Source organism: Anarrhichthys ocellatus, unplaced genomic scaffold (genome assembly GCF_004355925.1).
Source record: "Anarrhichthys ocellatus isolate YVR2014 unplaced genomic scaffold, GSC_Weel_1.0 scaffold29, whole genome shotgun sequence".
NCBI classification, from domain to species: Eukaryota; Metazoa; Chordata; class Actinopteri; order Perciformes; family Anarhichadidae; genus Anarrhichthys; species Anarrhichthys ocellatus.
The window spans coordinates 2,815,042-2,830,957 of NW_022280059.1; the positions used below are offsets into that span (position 1 = coordinate 2,815,042).

The 15,916-nt window shown below is 42.1% G+C and overlaps 1 protein-coding gene across 1 annotated transcript in view; it reads left to right on the plus strand.

The window, feature by feature from the left end:
* The first annotated feature begins 10,527 nt into the window (after window positions 1-10,527).
* LOC116392226 (rho GTPase-activating protein 42-like) overlaps window positions 10,528-15,916 on the plus strand; it is a 34,149-nt gene continuing 28,760 nt past the window's right edge. The window contains exon 1 of the mRNA XM_031863460.1: window positions 10,528-10,797. Within this exon, the coding sequence (XP_031719320.1) occupies window positions 10,644-10,797 (154 nt within the window). The 5' untranslated portion in view covers window positions 10,528-10,643. The remainder of the gene's footprint in view (window positions 10,798-15,916) is intronic.

Here is a 15,916-nt window from a genome sequence, read left to right on the forward strand (position 1 = left end):
TGTTTTGTTTTCACAGAAAAATGTTCTATTGAGCCTTTCTCCGCACAACAAACTACATCCTGTTGAATATCCCAGAGATTGTCCTAATTGTTTTGGGTAATCTTTGGTCCTGGGGTGCTCAAAAAGCCCGACACCGAAAAACAACAGCCGCCTTGGCGAGCTCCACACAACCTTTTACGATTAGCATAAATCTTTAAAGTGGGAGCTGTCACTCATTTGGTTTGACTGGCATTACTGGTGACGTGAGGCAAACGAAACGTGGCGAGATAAGCCTTTTGTCTTTGTCTGTTAAATGCCCTGACCTTGGATTATTGCGCTTCTGTCAACTGCCGCCTCCGCTCCCCCATTGCTTGTACCACCTTTGTGCTTGTGTAAGGACATTCCAGGGGAAGAGATGGACGACAGTTTTGAAGCTGTCTTTACAGACACTCAAGACTGCCATCACACCTGACCTCACCTGGCACTCCAACGCGGGCAGAGTGGCTTGTTCTTCCATGTTTGGCATAATGTTTGCGAGAATTTTTGGTGAAAATAATAACTTGACATTTGTGAGCAGCATCTGCTGCACAGCGAGGTCTGTGACGGGCACTGTGGGAATGTGGTCTTGTTTGTCCATTTTGGGGAAATGTTTTGGACACCGTGGAGGTAATGGCTGGGTCCATATGTCACCAGTCTACATAAGGCAACTGATGTACCAGATCACAACTAGATTATTGCTTTCCACAGCTTTGGAGAAGATGGTAATATTGAGTAACATATAAGTCTGCTTTAATAGTAATGTCAAGCATGGAATTTTATGAACTTTTTAATTATTAGCATTTTCCTTGTTGATTTTGGGGGGTATTTGGCCTCATGCAGGAAGCAATATGAGAACCGACTTCCTATTATTTTTGTTTGTAAATTTCACAAGTGGGCACTCTGACCAATTTGAGGAACATTAAAAAAAACACATGAATATCATATAATCAAAATTAGATAATTATATGTTTTACAGCAATTATGATTGGATTATTACATTTGTGAGTTTAAGAAATAGTATTGATCCCAAAGAAGACAGTTAAAACCCTGCCCATGAATGGTGTACATACTGCTCTTCCATGCTTTTTGGATTTTCCTGTAATGCCGGTACTGACTCTCCGGAAAAGCACATGATTACTTTGTTTAAGTTTAAAAGTACCTCAATATCACTACTGCTGATGTTCTCATCATTCTTCTTATAGCCTTTCCTTGGTGGCATCTTTCCAGTTCTTGGGCGTGTGCCAGAGTATTTGCACACGGCACAACACCTGCCTTTATATATTGTTTTCTTTCGGGGGGTACATATGCTAATAATAAACAACCAGCCACCAGGCTCCAATTTATGATCAAGAGGTATTCATCATTCAGCACACCTGGGTAAGAGCAGGTTTGGATGGTTAAGAACGTTCGGTGCATCTGGAAGTTAACTTATTTTTTCTAACAGAAAATTAAGCGGAAACATAAAAGTAATTTAAGAGAATGTTGCTGCATGCATGACGCCTAATGTGTGTCTTTCTGTTGTGGTTACAATTTGGTACTATGAGGGAAGAGTCAAATCAATGAGCAATATCACACACCATTGCTCAATTCAATATACTCAAGGGCTACAGCCTGGTGCTTAAGGTGGCTAAAGTTAGATATTGTTGTGACTGACAGTACTGAGATGTTTTGCTGACTTGCTGACTCTTCTTTACTTGTGCTACTGTTGCACCCTTTTTCCACCAAAATGAGCACGTGTATGCAAGTTTTTGAAACATAAGAAAAAAATGCAAACAATAAGTTGGACTCCTTTCTCATTGCGAGTACACCGCGAAGTAGACGAGTGCCTTTCTGTTGTCTTTTTGTTGGTGCGTTTGATGTCATGAAAATGACGGAAAACAGGGTTAGTTTTTCGTGAAAATATTAGTGTTAACTTCTTTTTTTTAATATCTGTTACTCATTAAGTCTCTCTTTCAAACTCTCGAACCGGAGTTGGTGATTGTTGGAACGGTCGAAAGATTAATAAAGACTGTTTTGATAAATTTTATTTGGATTCTGTCACGTTATAATTAAATGTGTTTTACAATGACTATAATGACTAAAATTAATATAATGAATAAGATTACTGTTGTCAGAGGAGAGCATATTCATTTTACGTTTTGTATGTTAATTAATAAATTATAATAATTGTGCAAATGCTTGTTGATTTTATTTATCATTTATTCACTTCACATTTGCATTTCCAGCCAGGTGTCATATTTACATGGGTGCCGATCCGATCTGAAACCCGGGACTACTGCAGAGTCATTTGTCCAAGGAATGAATGAATTGTAACCTTTCCCAATAAAGACAAAAGTGGGAAAGGTTACAAAAGTGGGAAAGGTTTTTATTGAGTGGAAAAGGGAAACTATATTACATTTTAGTCCAACAACTTGTTTTTGGGCGTGTTATGAGACTTACAGCCTCATTGATGTTTTAGTGGTGGCTATAGATCTAAAACCTCTGGTCATGAAATTCTATATATTTTACCATGTTTTTCATTTTGTTGTTATTATTATCACCGGCAGTAGTAGCTGTAGTTGTTTCTGTATTAGTACCATTAGCCACTTGGAAAGCGTAACTACCCGCCATCAAAGTCCTAGTTTTAGGCTCTCATTACAAAACATCCAAAGTAGCTGGATTGAAAGGCACAGCTGTGATGCAGTATGGTTCATGGTCTGTGAGGCAACAGTCTATGGAGCCCATACAGGATTATGTAACTGCTGATGAGGCTGGTAGTGTTATGGATTTGTTGTCTCTCATCGGTGCCAACGCTCAGGATTTAGCTTTTTTTTCTGCTCTGTGGCAGCATTTCACCTGTCAGATGATGTTCTATCTGCACCACGCGGATGGACTGTGAAAGTTAATTTGGATGTATTCAGGCATGAAAGCGTACACTATATTAATATGTCTTAAACAGAATAACAACGGAGACTGGTGTTCCTTTCAGTCACATACTGCTTTCAGTTGTGTGGGCTCCTTTTTAGGTTTGACCCACACAAAGACTTTTTTTTCCATTTCAATTACCTGGCTCAAAGCTATAGGGATCCCAGACAAAGCAAACAAAGCCTTTATCACTCAATCACGAGCAGTGGAGGCATGTACTTGTGTGCCTTTGAAATTGGAGGGTATATGTTGTTATTAAGCCTTTCCTGCAAGGCACATTCTGTCCTGCCAAAAAACAAAAAAAGATCTCTTCTGAGGGAGCTTTTCTCAACTCACTAATATTTTTTACACACTCGAAATAGACCCGTTTAGAGCCAGCCTGAGCCTGAGATCCAAAGTATTTTTTTGTTTTCATTACCAATGGCCAGAGATTGCCTTTGTGTAAGTTACTGAATATAACGTGTAATGTACTTTTCTAATTCATACCAAAAACCTGAAAATGTTTAATAGTGTATGAAACTAGACTACAGAGAATACAAAGCTAACAAACTACAAAAATATACAATTACCATAAAAAGACACAAAACGACCACAAAGAGACACAAAATGACTTCAAAAAGACACAAAACAACCACAAAGACACAAAATTACTTCAAAGAGACTCAAATTGGCTTCAAAAAGACACAAAGTGAACACAAAGAGACAAAACCACTGCAAAGAGACACAAAATTACATCAAAGACGGGCTAAACAATCACAGACAAAATACAACTATAAAGGGACACAATACAACTGCAAAGAGATAAAAAGGTAAGAGACACAAAATGACATGCAAAAAGACTAATGAAAGGGGCAGAGCGACCACAGACAAAAACTAATGACAGAAAGATCTAAACAATTATAAATTGACACAAAACAACGATGAAGTCTGTGTGTCATGCTCCTATGAAGGAGAGGCGGTGGGGCATTCTGCATGTATGTGCAGGGGCTCATTTTCTCTTCATCTGTCCATGTTTATCTTATACCGTACAATATCTTTTTCTTTCAGGCAGCCACTCAGTGTTTTTATTGCTTCCCTGAGAAACCTTCTTTGCCTCTGGGAACTCGCAGTAACACAGTGGCACAATTTTGAATTTCTGGGGAATTGTTTGCTTGATTCCATCTTTAACAAAGTTAATGTCTTTGTCTCCTTTCTTTCTGTCAGAAAAAGAATTTGACAGAGAAACTTGAGGTGACATAAAACTAATGGGCTTTAAATTTAACCATGAGAAGGGAAGATGATTGGAAAACTTTTTAAACAACGTAAAATTAGAATTCCGCGTCCCCCAGGTAGAGTCTGAAGCATCAGAGAACCTGTGTAATTCTCTCTGATGAAAACCTTAATTCTGATTTATCTGATCAAGAGTGTCTCAACAGCTTTCTCGGGTCTGCTCGAGGAATACTAATAAACCAGTCAACGAAAGCCTCGTTCGACTAAGAACTGAACTTAGTCGAACGAGGCAGGATGCGGGCCTTACAAAACAACATCAGAATTTATAACCGTGACTGCCTTGTTGTGTATTATTTGTCTCTGCTAAAAATAGATTTTATGATCCCTTTTAGCTGACAATAATGCTTTCAATATAGATGCATAACCTGCAAAAATGAAATCAAGACACAAACAGTATCAGAATAGTAAGACCTCTGGACACGATTAAAATGATGAGACAGCTGCCAATCTGACTCAAGCAAACATAGAGCGCAGTTTACTATATGAGGCGAGTTCAGTTTATGTTATTCATGTTTATGTGATATAAAATGCTGGATGGGATTCATTTTATTCAGGGAAAAAAGTATATCTCTAAACTTGATCAAACTTCTCTCTGTATCAAACCGTTGCTACTAAGCCCAGTATTTGATGAGAGGGAAAGAAAAGGAAAGCCACGGCGTCATTTCCAACCGAAATGGCACTCACAAAAGGATGTCTGGTCAAAAGCATGGTGTCCAGATGGAATAAGCTGCCAGGGAGGATGATCCAGTTTTACATGCAATCTGTTGTTTTCTGTTGGGACTAGAGTATCGACTGGATCCTTTGCTATTAACACCCAGATGGTTCAAATGAAATGTCCAATAAATTACACCAGTTAATGCATGCGACTGGCTTTTGAATGGTTCTTTGGAATTGTTTAAAACTAATGAACCGGTATTGTTGGGTCCGACAACAAACATATTCATGTCTTTCTAAGAGCAAAGAGCTTATCTGGAGAGTTAAAAAACAACCTTGGGACTATTAGGAAAAACTGGTAAAATATTCTATTTTTTACACCGATTAAAAAACAAACTGCTTTCACTATAGATGTGGCTTTTCTCTTTCTTCCAATCAGAATCTTATGCTTCAGGGTCAAAGGGCAAGGTGGATAAAAATCTATTTTCTGAGCCTTAAAGAGAAGTAAGTCATCCCTTTTCCAACGATGCATTAGATGTGAAATATTCGTCTTCGAGCTAAAATGGAATCAAAGTCCTTTGTGAGATTCAGAGGAAATCAGAAGGAGCAGGCAACACTTAACCTGCATCCTACATCTGGTTTTTAAAAAGGGAGCAAAGGCTTCTCTCGAGTGTAGTGACTCTAAATTCTCTCAAGCACAAATCTCTTTCTCACAGTCTCTGATTCTCACATCCAATGCGATGATTGGTGATGTACCAAAAACACCCTGACAGTGTGGTGCCAAAAGAAGGAGGTGCTAAACAGTAGTTTTATTTTGGGTGGACGGGGACGGGGGGGAGGAAGGAGAGGCCTCTCTTTAAAAATTCTGCTCCTCCAAATTAAAGCCAAAGTCCCGACGAAGCACACAAACTGTTTGCTTACAACGCTGGTATGGTGCACCTCTTGTAATTCATCATCCAGACTTAAATTTGTGCCCAGGGTCCGCCTGGACAGGTTTCACCTCGTGAAGGTCAATGAGGCAAAAAAATCAAACCGCTTTGCTGCAGAAGGCCAACCCCTCTTATGTGCACCGAGGAGATATGTAAGTCAAAAAGCTACGGCTGCAGAGACGCGGACGAGACTTTCATGTGTGCCGGATTGCATTTGCTCCCGAGCACTTTCCGAGGGATGTGTCCTTTACCTGACATCGAACTCAACTGGCCTGGCATTTCAAGCTAAAAAAGCTAACCGTCCCAATTTTCACCGTGCGGCAGGAAAAGCAATAAATGGAGTCCCCGTGGACACTCGCATGCTTTAGAGATGCCTCTTTGTGTAAAGAGGAGGTAATCACGCATAACTGCTCAAACGTCATCTGGACATGGGAGTCATAAACGAGAGCCCGGCACTTGCCACTTTGGTAGATTGCACTGTCAGGAGGTAAACAACGGAAAGAATGAGGAAGGACTCATCTGATAGGAAATGTCAGCGCACGATTGGATAAAAAAACCTCTGCTAAATTAGGGTCATTAATCACGAGCTGGGAAAAAAACAGTGACAGGCCTTGTTCTCAAAAGCTCTCCTCTGGAACTGAGCCGAGTGTCACCCGGAAATTGTGCAATTACCTTAATACCTGATTTAATACCTGATTTGAATGAAGAGCATGCATGGCAGTGTCAATTGTTAATTGGGGAAAACAGCTCATATTATTTTGAGGTAATTGCCATCACAAAAAGTCTAGTTATCTAATCCTGTCTTTTTTCTTCTTTTTTTTTATTGATGCATCCATTTGTCTCAAGTGCATAATTAATAAAAATTCACGCATATCTGTTTTTTAACTGTGCAGCTATGGTTCATACTGATTATGTCTTCCTCTGGCACAGTCAGACCTATGAGCTGTATCCTGTAGTACACATGGCAAGTGTGACATATACTCCTTCACCTCTGCACTTTTCAAATAGAAAATTGAGTATTTTTTTTCTTCAAAAAGTCCATCTCACAGTCATCATCATCTCACCCAATAACACAGGCCAGCACTGCAGAGTGCACACGGCAATTAAATGGGAGCAACAGGGTTCCTGCTAATGTATCGCGTTTCCCCGCGTCAAAGTAACAAACTGCACCCCCGAGGGCTGCCTGCCGCAGAATGATGGCACGAGAGCTGGAATTGATGGGGGCATGTTAGGAACCAACAACCCCCCACCCCCCGCCTCCACCCACCACCAGGAGACCAGACATCCCCCTTCGCATGCACTGACTGCCCCCGCTGTGTGATGCAGCGATATCCGAGGAAATCTAATCAGGGGCCGCCTGACTTGCGCATAACTCTTTGAAGAGCTAATCGATGCTCATTCTGCATGGATTATGGATATCTGTTGTGAAGTTCAAGCCTGTTTTTTTTTAGCTTCCATCAGGCAAGGCCAGAGTGGTCCCCTTTAATGCAGTGAGAACAGGGACTGGGGAAGATGTGTGTCTCATATCTAATATCCCCCACCCCACGTGTAAGATATGTGCAAGATGTCTCACTCGATCACTGTTTGTGTGCAAAAAGCCTGTGTGTGGTTCGAGAGATGTGTGCATTGTCTGTCTCTTTGTGGTTCTTGGTTGGTCTACAAAGGTGCAGTCACAAAGAAAGACTTGCACACTGCTTCTCGGTAGACTCATGTTTGCATGACTAACACAAATGTGAGCCTTTTTCGTGAGAGAGGAGGATAGGGACACAGTTTTCTTTTGGGCATCATCTTAATTAAACCAAATTCCCCACAAAGACTCTACAGGCAGCTATTTTAGATTGCAATTAGCCATGCGTCATACAGCTAACCGCTTGTCCACAAGTCTCAACCGGTGGGCTGTTAAGGCAGTGTTTTCGACTGCTCCTCCGCATAATTCTTCCAAAAGCACCATAACTGCCGAGATGCATTGCGTATTCGGCTTTATTTTCATAGAATTACCTGATTAGTGAACCGTTGCTTTTCCCACGGTCTGGCCCACCAAATGGATAGTCGCATGCAAGGGTATTATCACAGCTGCAGTAGTCACATATCCCCGGGCAAAAGCCTCGTCACATTAAACACAAGTTTAATGTGATTTTAGTGGTGACCACAATGAGTGTTACGCCTCCCCAATAACGCACTCAGGTGGGGGGGGGGTCCGGTTTCACGAGCAGATGTGAGATTTCATCACTGCGAATGCGTTCGTGTGAAGGAAAAGATGCAGCCGTTGCTGCTGGTTCCTCAGGTGCAGCCAGAGGCCAGACTTTGTTTCAGTTCCATGTCCTCGCAGCTAGCTCTAGCTCACTCCTGTGTGTGTGTGTGTGTGTGTGTGTGTGTGTGTGTGTGTGTGTGTGCTGCAGAGCCAGAAAATACACTGTAGTCAAACCTATAGCTGCTACACTCATGGCCAACAAGATAGAAGAGGGTGATGTGTCATTTCATCAGGGAATGTAAATAATCCAAGAAAGACCTGAGAGCCAGCGTGACCTTGAATTAGTGAACCTATGGTACTGTAGCGTATATCCACTGTGTTCTTCAGATCCAATCCTTTTTTTTTTGTGTGTTTTCCAATAACAATCTGCTATGTTAGGGCGTAGGGACCCTGTCTCGCATCTCGGGAAGCTTCCTATTTGTGTATTCTCAGTTGGACATTAACATTTTGAAGCCGTAGACGTGTCCCGTTCAGTCAACCTTTTTAAGCTCCCCTTGATTTGGCAGATTCATAATGTCATTGTGGTCCCCTAGGTGCAGCACGAAGCAAGCTTGTCAAAGCTCTGACAAAATATTCCTGGTACGCTGCTTACATTTATTTTTCTTTGTACCTGGTCAGATGAAGCATCGTGGCGTGACTTTCACATGAGCACATTACATTTATGAAATAACAATAAATCATATATAATTTGTTGTTGTCTATTTTGAGAATGCATTTTGACCACAGGCCTGATGGACCGCTGCTGGAATGTGACGCTAACGCACTCTAACAAGCATCCACACGACTCTGCCCAGGAAGGTTATCTGTCTCCCATGATTTATCTCTCCGCTACCTACAGTCAAAGCAGGTCTTATTATGTTATTAGGCTGCGAGTTACTTATTATGGAAGATGGGCACGAGGCTACTTTTTCAAATGACACAGAGCAAACGCCCCATCCACACTCTCCATAGCAAAGCTTTAAATTATTAATACGCTTTCATGTGTGTGTGTGTGTGTGTTGGTTCCAGCCGGTGCTCCAACATCCGCCTCTCCGTGGAGATTGTTTTTGCACTTTGCTCAGAGATAAAGCCGCATCTCAGCCCCCTGTTGCTCTAAAGCACCATCAGTAGAAAGAGTCATCTAAAAGACTCCGCTCCATGCCTAACAAAAAGACTCTTTTGGGGTGTGACATCATTATCACTATCCTTCCCTGTTGCGTGAGGAGTATGTGACGAATTCCTTTAACTCCAATTAGGCTCCTGTTTAATTACTTCCATTTACCAAGGTATTAATTCAGATCCCTCTCCTCAAACCCCTCACTAATTCCAGTATGATGCATTGTCACCCATCATTTTCTACACAGCACACACTTCAGTGCTTTAGCAAAGCAAGCCCACTGGCATCATTTAACCAGCGATTCTGACTGAGCCACAGCTCAGAGGGTGTAATAATAAGATAACAATGAAATAAAACGTAAGGCTATTATAGCAAATATCTTGTTTAATTGGAACACTGAGTAATGACAAACAGGAGTTAAATATTGTGTATTTGTGGAAAAAGCCTGCAGAATCCCACTGTTTGTGTTGCTGCATTTGGATGTGAAGCAGAAGGAAATTTGTCACAGAGATATGCCACGAACAGCCCGTTTGGCAGGTGTAAAACTGTTTAAAAAGCTTTATTAAATCAGTGTAGACATGGCACTAGCATATTGCTGCTGAGTGATGCGCTGACTCAAAGGTGGCCCGGGGCATGAGCAGCGGTGCTCGGGGCATGGTGGGCCACCATTTTGTCATAAGATTAATGTGTGCGCACAAATATTATCTCACGGTTTTGTACTATTCCTGTATTTGCACAGAAACTGACCTCAAATGCCCAGCAGAGGTGTTTTATTTAAAGCACAGGTGTTAGGTATGAAGCTAGCGATGGCTCCATTCTATTCAAGTATCCAGTGAGAGTGACAGTGAGCGTCATTACCATACCGGGAATCCTGCAAGCAGAGCAGCTAAATGGAATTCAGCCATCATTAAAATCATTGTTTACGCCTGTGCTTTTCCTACTCTGACAGTCAAAATGTGTTAAAATAGCCTGTTCAACCCTGTTTATTAGACTAATCTCTTTCTAATTGTAAGTTTTGGTTTAAATTAAGTGAGTGAAGTGGGGTTGGCGGATATTCTCCTCAGGAACCCCCAAAAACTGTGGAGCCAGTTCTGTTTTAACTCTGTGGAAATAGGACTATAGCCCACCTATGTATGCGTTTCATTTAATTGTTGTGCTTTTATGCATGTGAAGTGTTTTTGTAAAGTATTTTCATTTTGAACTACGGTAGGTTGACGTGTAAAATCTAGTCCCTGCATGTTTGAGAACAGAGACCGACCGCTGGTCCACAGAAACCGTTTCAAACTATCCGAAACTAACCAGCAGGAGTCACACAACCACTGTTTTACGAAAGGTAGCCCAAAAAAAATCAAAGCGGAAGTGAGGGACGAAGCGGAGCTGCACAACTTTTTTTTGGGGGGCGGCGAACTTGCAGAGTGAGACGGCCGCATCACAGCTGCACAACGTGATGCAAATTACACAAAAAAAACGTGTATACTTCGTGTAAAGTTTGAAAGGAAACTTCGTCGTTGAGGTCGCTGCAATGGGACTCCCCACTTTGGAGTTCAGTGACTCTTTCCTGGACAGTCCGGACTTCAGGGAGCGTCTCAAATGCCACGAAATCGAGCTGGAGCGGACCAATAAATTCATCAAAGAGCTAATCAAGGATGGGAACATGCTAATCACTGCGCTCAAGAGTAAGTAGTCCTTTAACGCTCCTACAGGTCCAGGGATAACCTTTTAAAGAAACTAACTACCTGAAAGCCACGGGCGACCTGTGATTAGCGGGTGCATTCATTACAGCGTGTTTTAAGTCCACTGTGTCAGTGTCTGAATGGTCCCGCCCCTCTGTGAAGCCAATGCCACCGCGAGCTCAATAAGCCCGTAGTCCCCCGTTGGGAAACATTTATATTGTGGGTGAAAAGGTTTGAGTCTGTACCCCACCTACACACATTAATTCATTACACGGGGGGTTGTTATAATTCCAGGACTTTGTTTGCCTTTCTGTCTGGCTCTGCATGCATGCATTGGTAAAGACTGAATGGTCTTGCTCTGCTTTAACGCACTAATGCTCAGGAGGTGGAATATGCGTCTGTACGTTCATGAAACGTCACTGACGTCTATGAGTGTCCTGATGAGGATGCTCGCACGTTAGTCACGGATCACTGTCCTCTCGGTCTCAAATACCGCCATGCTGATTAAAGTGGACTTCCTCTATGTGTCCCCGAAGGGACCGACGTTTTTTTTGGTCTGCTCCCGTCAAAAGTGTGTCTGTGAAATGGAGAAAGATTAGAAATATTGGCCTAATAAATATGGAAAGTAGCCGGCTGCTGGAGGAGGATGGGGAGGCCAACAGCGGAGTGTTGTAGAGTGCACTCACTGACCCCTCACTCAGGGCCACAGGACTTTTTATTTTTCCACTGCTCAACCTCACGTGGACCTGTCAACCTTTTACTGTGAGACATCATCATCCTGTTCATGCTTTCACTCTTCATCACCATTTATACACATCAGCATGTGCTGTACATGTCTGGGTCAGTCATCCACAATACAATACCACCTAGAGTGGATGTATTGACGGGGGTTAAAGCTGCCATATCTTAACTTTTCTTTTCCGCATGAAAGCCTCAAATATTAAATTTTATTAGCTTTAACATGCAGCCTTATTAGACTGTTTGGGACTATGTGTGCACATCTAAATAGTTTTTGTGCCAGAAATACTGATCCATGATGAAGTGCATAGGAACCCATAGAGGTGTACGCCAAGCAAGATTGGCCTTTTTGTATTTGATGATCGATGACTGATATTGTCCTTTTAGAAATTATGCTTTTTTTTTAAAGATAGTAATCAGCTCTGTTGGACTAATCGGTTAGAAATGGGACAATGATGTGCACCATGTATCCCATTGTTCTAAAGCGTGATGAAGAGTTGGATGGTCAAATAATCACGAAGACAACTAAAGCATAAGACGGTTCCTTTACTCACCAAAACTTCCTTTACTTTCAGGAAGTGGCATTTACAGCGTTTCTCAATCGCTTTGACCAATTAGTGAAATCGTCTTAACCTTCAGTGAGTGCAATCGTCAAAACAGTTGCTCATGTAGCATCTAAACTCTACTGCATGTTACTCACATATACACGGCACACCACTCCAGGCCGCTGAACAACAGTACATACCATCGGCCACTTTTCCATCTCGTCAAAACATTTCATTCATGCTTTAAAACCTTATTGTGTCACTAAATTGGCCAACACCAGTAGAATGAGAAGTCTCACAATGGCAGTCAAAATGTTTCTTTTGTACACATATTTTTTGTTTGTCCACACTGAAGGCTCACTGTGCTGTACACAAATGTCCGGTTAGTCAGTGTATGGCGCTGAGCTTTTCACATTCCGAATTCAACCGCAGGTAAAAATGTTCCCCGGGAAAAAAATCAGTACTGCACAAAACTGTACTAAACATAAAAATGATGTGCACATTTCTGTGTAACGGTGTTACATGCACTGTATGGAATTTACCTCAAAATAACATCCATGCTCAAAAAAAAATCTCCGTTTATGAAATAACCTGCGGTAGGTCAGTGGAAAAACAGCACATTGTACCTCACAGTACGCAACACCAGCTCACAGATATTTATAGATCATACATGTATGTATGACAGATCTTCATAATTGAATGGGCCATTTTGCATTTGATGGCTCAAACCCTGAACGAATGTTTCAAAGTTAAGAGTACGACCGTTTCACTGAGAATCAACTCGTCGGTTTTTGATCAGCGAGCCGTGTGCAAATGTCATGAACTCTTCTTTTGCACATGTGCCAAAACACGAGCAATCTGCTTGAATAAATGAGTAAAAGAAATCTCTTAAGAACTAATTGTTTCGAGATCAAAAATTCTCATTTGAGAATTGAGCCGAAGCGAATGAGGAAACACCGTTGTAGTGAGATACACACTGTTTGTTCACACTGTTTCAGTTCCATGTCTCTATGGGTACGTCAACAAAACTGGCGAGGAGCACTTAACATTTGGGTCATCATGCCTTACAGCTGGAAGAATCTATTTCTGAGAGCAGCTGTAGGCCAAACCTATTTCTTTTCTTTTTTTGAGCAGGAAAGCTGTTCCGTCAGTGGGCAGGGTGCCACAGGTGGACAGGAATACCCTGCTGAATGGTTTATTCATGGCAGGATGTCTTGAGGACCAATAGGACCTCAACGCTCCAGGTTGTGCTATGCATATAAGACGGAGGGAAGAGAACTGAGACTTTGATTGCTTTGTATTGGTTTATTGATGCATAAAAATGGTTTACTTTAGACCTTATTGGGCCCCGCCCTTCTTGTCCCCGGTGTCCTGTCTCTGAGGAAATTAAAAGTTAAAATAGAGGAATGTAAAATCAACTGGACGTGCAACTCAACGTGTAAACTTTTGTAGTAAACAACCCCAAAAACCAGCTATAGGAGGGAATTTTTGGGTTGTATTTGTCTTGTCGTCGATGCGACACGTGGAACGGTCCTTTAACTGGAAAGCCCAGTTTCAGTCGGGGGGGCGGAGTGGGAAGCCAGCAGACGGAAGTAAATTATTGATGGTCTTTATCTTGGGACGCCACAGAGCTTTATGACCCGCCAGCAGTGGAGACATTACCGGAAGACCTTTAATGGACCCCCTTTTTTTTAATAGCAATCATCTCATGTTTCAAAATGGAATAGTAAACCATAATTCACCCGTCTTCACTGGTGTCGTCGGTGCGAACGAGGCCCCGTTGAGCCACGGTTGACTTTCATGTTAATACGTTACCTGTAAAATGGTTCTACGCATTACTGAGACATTGATTTTACTGTTTTTAATGGGTCTGTAACTACAGTGTGTGTGTGTGTGTGTGTTTAATATTCATGTGTATGGGATGTGCGTGGGAAGTCAGTCGTATGTTTAAAGTCAGTTTGGTTAGAAATGGTGCTCTGTCTCTTAGTTACTTCTTTGTCGGATTAATCATAGCATCAAATTAATTACCGTCAATCATCTCGGCGGGGCCTTCCCTTGGTCTAAAAATATACAACTCACCTCTATTACATTTGTGCCTCCCCTCTATGTAAACCGGGTGTTAAATCACATTGTAGTCTTAAGCATAAATCCATGATAATGTATGCGTTATGTGGGCTAAACATTCCCAAATCCCATTACATTCTGAATTTATGTATTTGTCGGCGTGGATAAAGTGTTCCAGGCACGAGTGTCTATCTGCAGATGCAGTAAATAGCTTCGCCTTACTGTCTGTGGCTGGCAGACTGTTCACACCTGGTGTAAATAACAACTGCTGACTTTTATTAATTCCCCTGCATGACGGCAGCAATTGAATACACTAAAAGGTTCTAATATCCCTTTGTGGGTCAGACGGGAGAAACCACAGATACGAGGCAAATCAGGACACATTTTAGATGTGGTGGGTAAGTGTGTCTACGGAGCACCTGGGCAGGTAGCCAGGCAACGTCGGAAGCTAACGTATACTTGGAGTCTATGCCGCTATGTGTGGTAAAACCATCAGGCAAATGTAAAATTTACCTAAATACCTAAAATATACAGATATGAGACCGATCACCCGATCAGCTGACATGTGCATCTCTAAGCTCTACCATGTCTCTATGATAAATATGAAGCAACAGCCGGCAGCTGGTTAAAAACATAACCACGGAATAAACTGAAAAAGACAATTTGAGCTTTCTATATATACAAAATGATTGACATGGCGGAGGAATTATGCACCTCGTCCATCATGGTTGTATATCAGAACCAGAACACCTCCTCGTGTTTATCACTTCACATCAAACACACACAGAGCGCCGCGGGCATCCCATTTACACTCTTCTTTCTCACCACCTGTCATGTACTGTAAATCCCATATTCATGACCAGTTTTAGCCGGCGATGGACACGGCCAGCTCCCAAGAAAGAAAGAAAATACTTCAGACTGTGTAGCTTGCCATCTAGCTCCATGACTTTTATCTCAAACAAAGAACTTGTTTAATTTGCTCTTGGTGTTTGAGCTGGTGTCCTCCTGAGAGTGGCTGCTGTACAGCGGGCCAATTGATTTTAGAGGACAAGCTTCACAAACATCCTTTCAGAAAGCTGCGGGCGATGTCACAGTTGCTCCATCCATATTTCCGAAGGACCGGTTAAAAACTGAGTTGCCGGCCCCAAAAAACAAAAATGGGAGTATTGTAAAAGAGCTGTTCCAAGTGGCACTGCCAAGACACCGAGCATTATCGTGTGGTGTATTATCTATAGAGCGTGCCCAACATGGATCACAATTTAATGCCATTGATGAATGTGTGTGGAAAACACAAAAGGCCTCACAGCTGGTCCCAGTGCAGTGATGGAGTCCTCAGAGACCCGCTCAGACTCGGGCAGCCTCTGGGCGACGGCTCGTGCCCTTCACACATAATTTGTACACATTTGCAAAATAATGAGCAGACCACTCACAGCCGTAGCAGGTAGGGCATGCAGAATTCGCAAATTTAAGGTGCAAAGTCAAAAGTTTTTTTTTTTGTTTTTTTTCTCTCTTCAGTTTTTGTTTTTTTTTCCATGCTGCTCTTCAAAAAGATACTTGAATCGGAGTAAGCGTTTCATTTTCATAAGCCTTAAAGAATGCAGCCGGATTAGCCCGGGCTCAACTAGTAGACAGCCCGTTATTATGTCAGCTGACTGTGAGTCTCCGCCACCACCCCGTGCCCACGCCTGCTCACCAGCCAAAGTGATGCTTCCTCCCGGGGACACATGCAGTAATGAATGGCTGACAGGCACGGGTGTTATTATAGACCCCCCCCC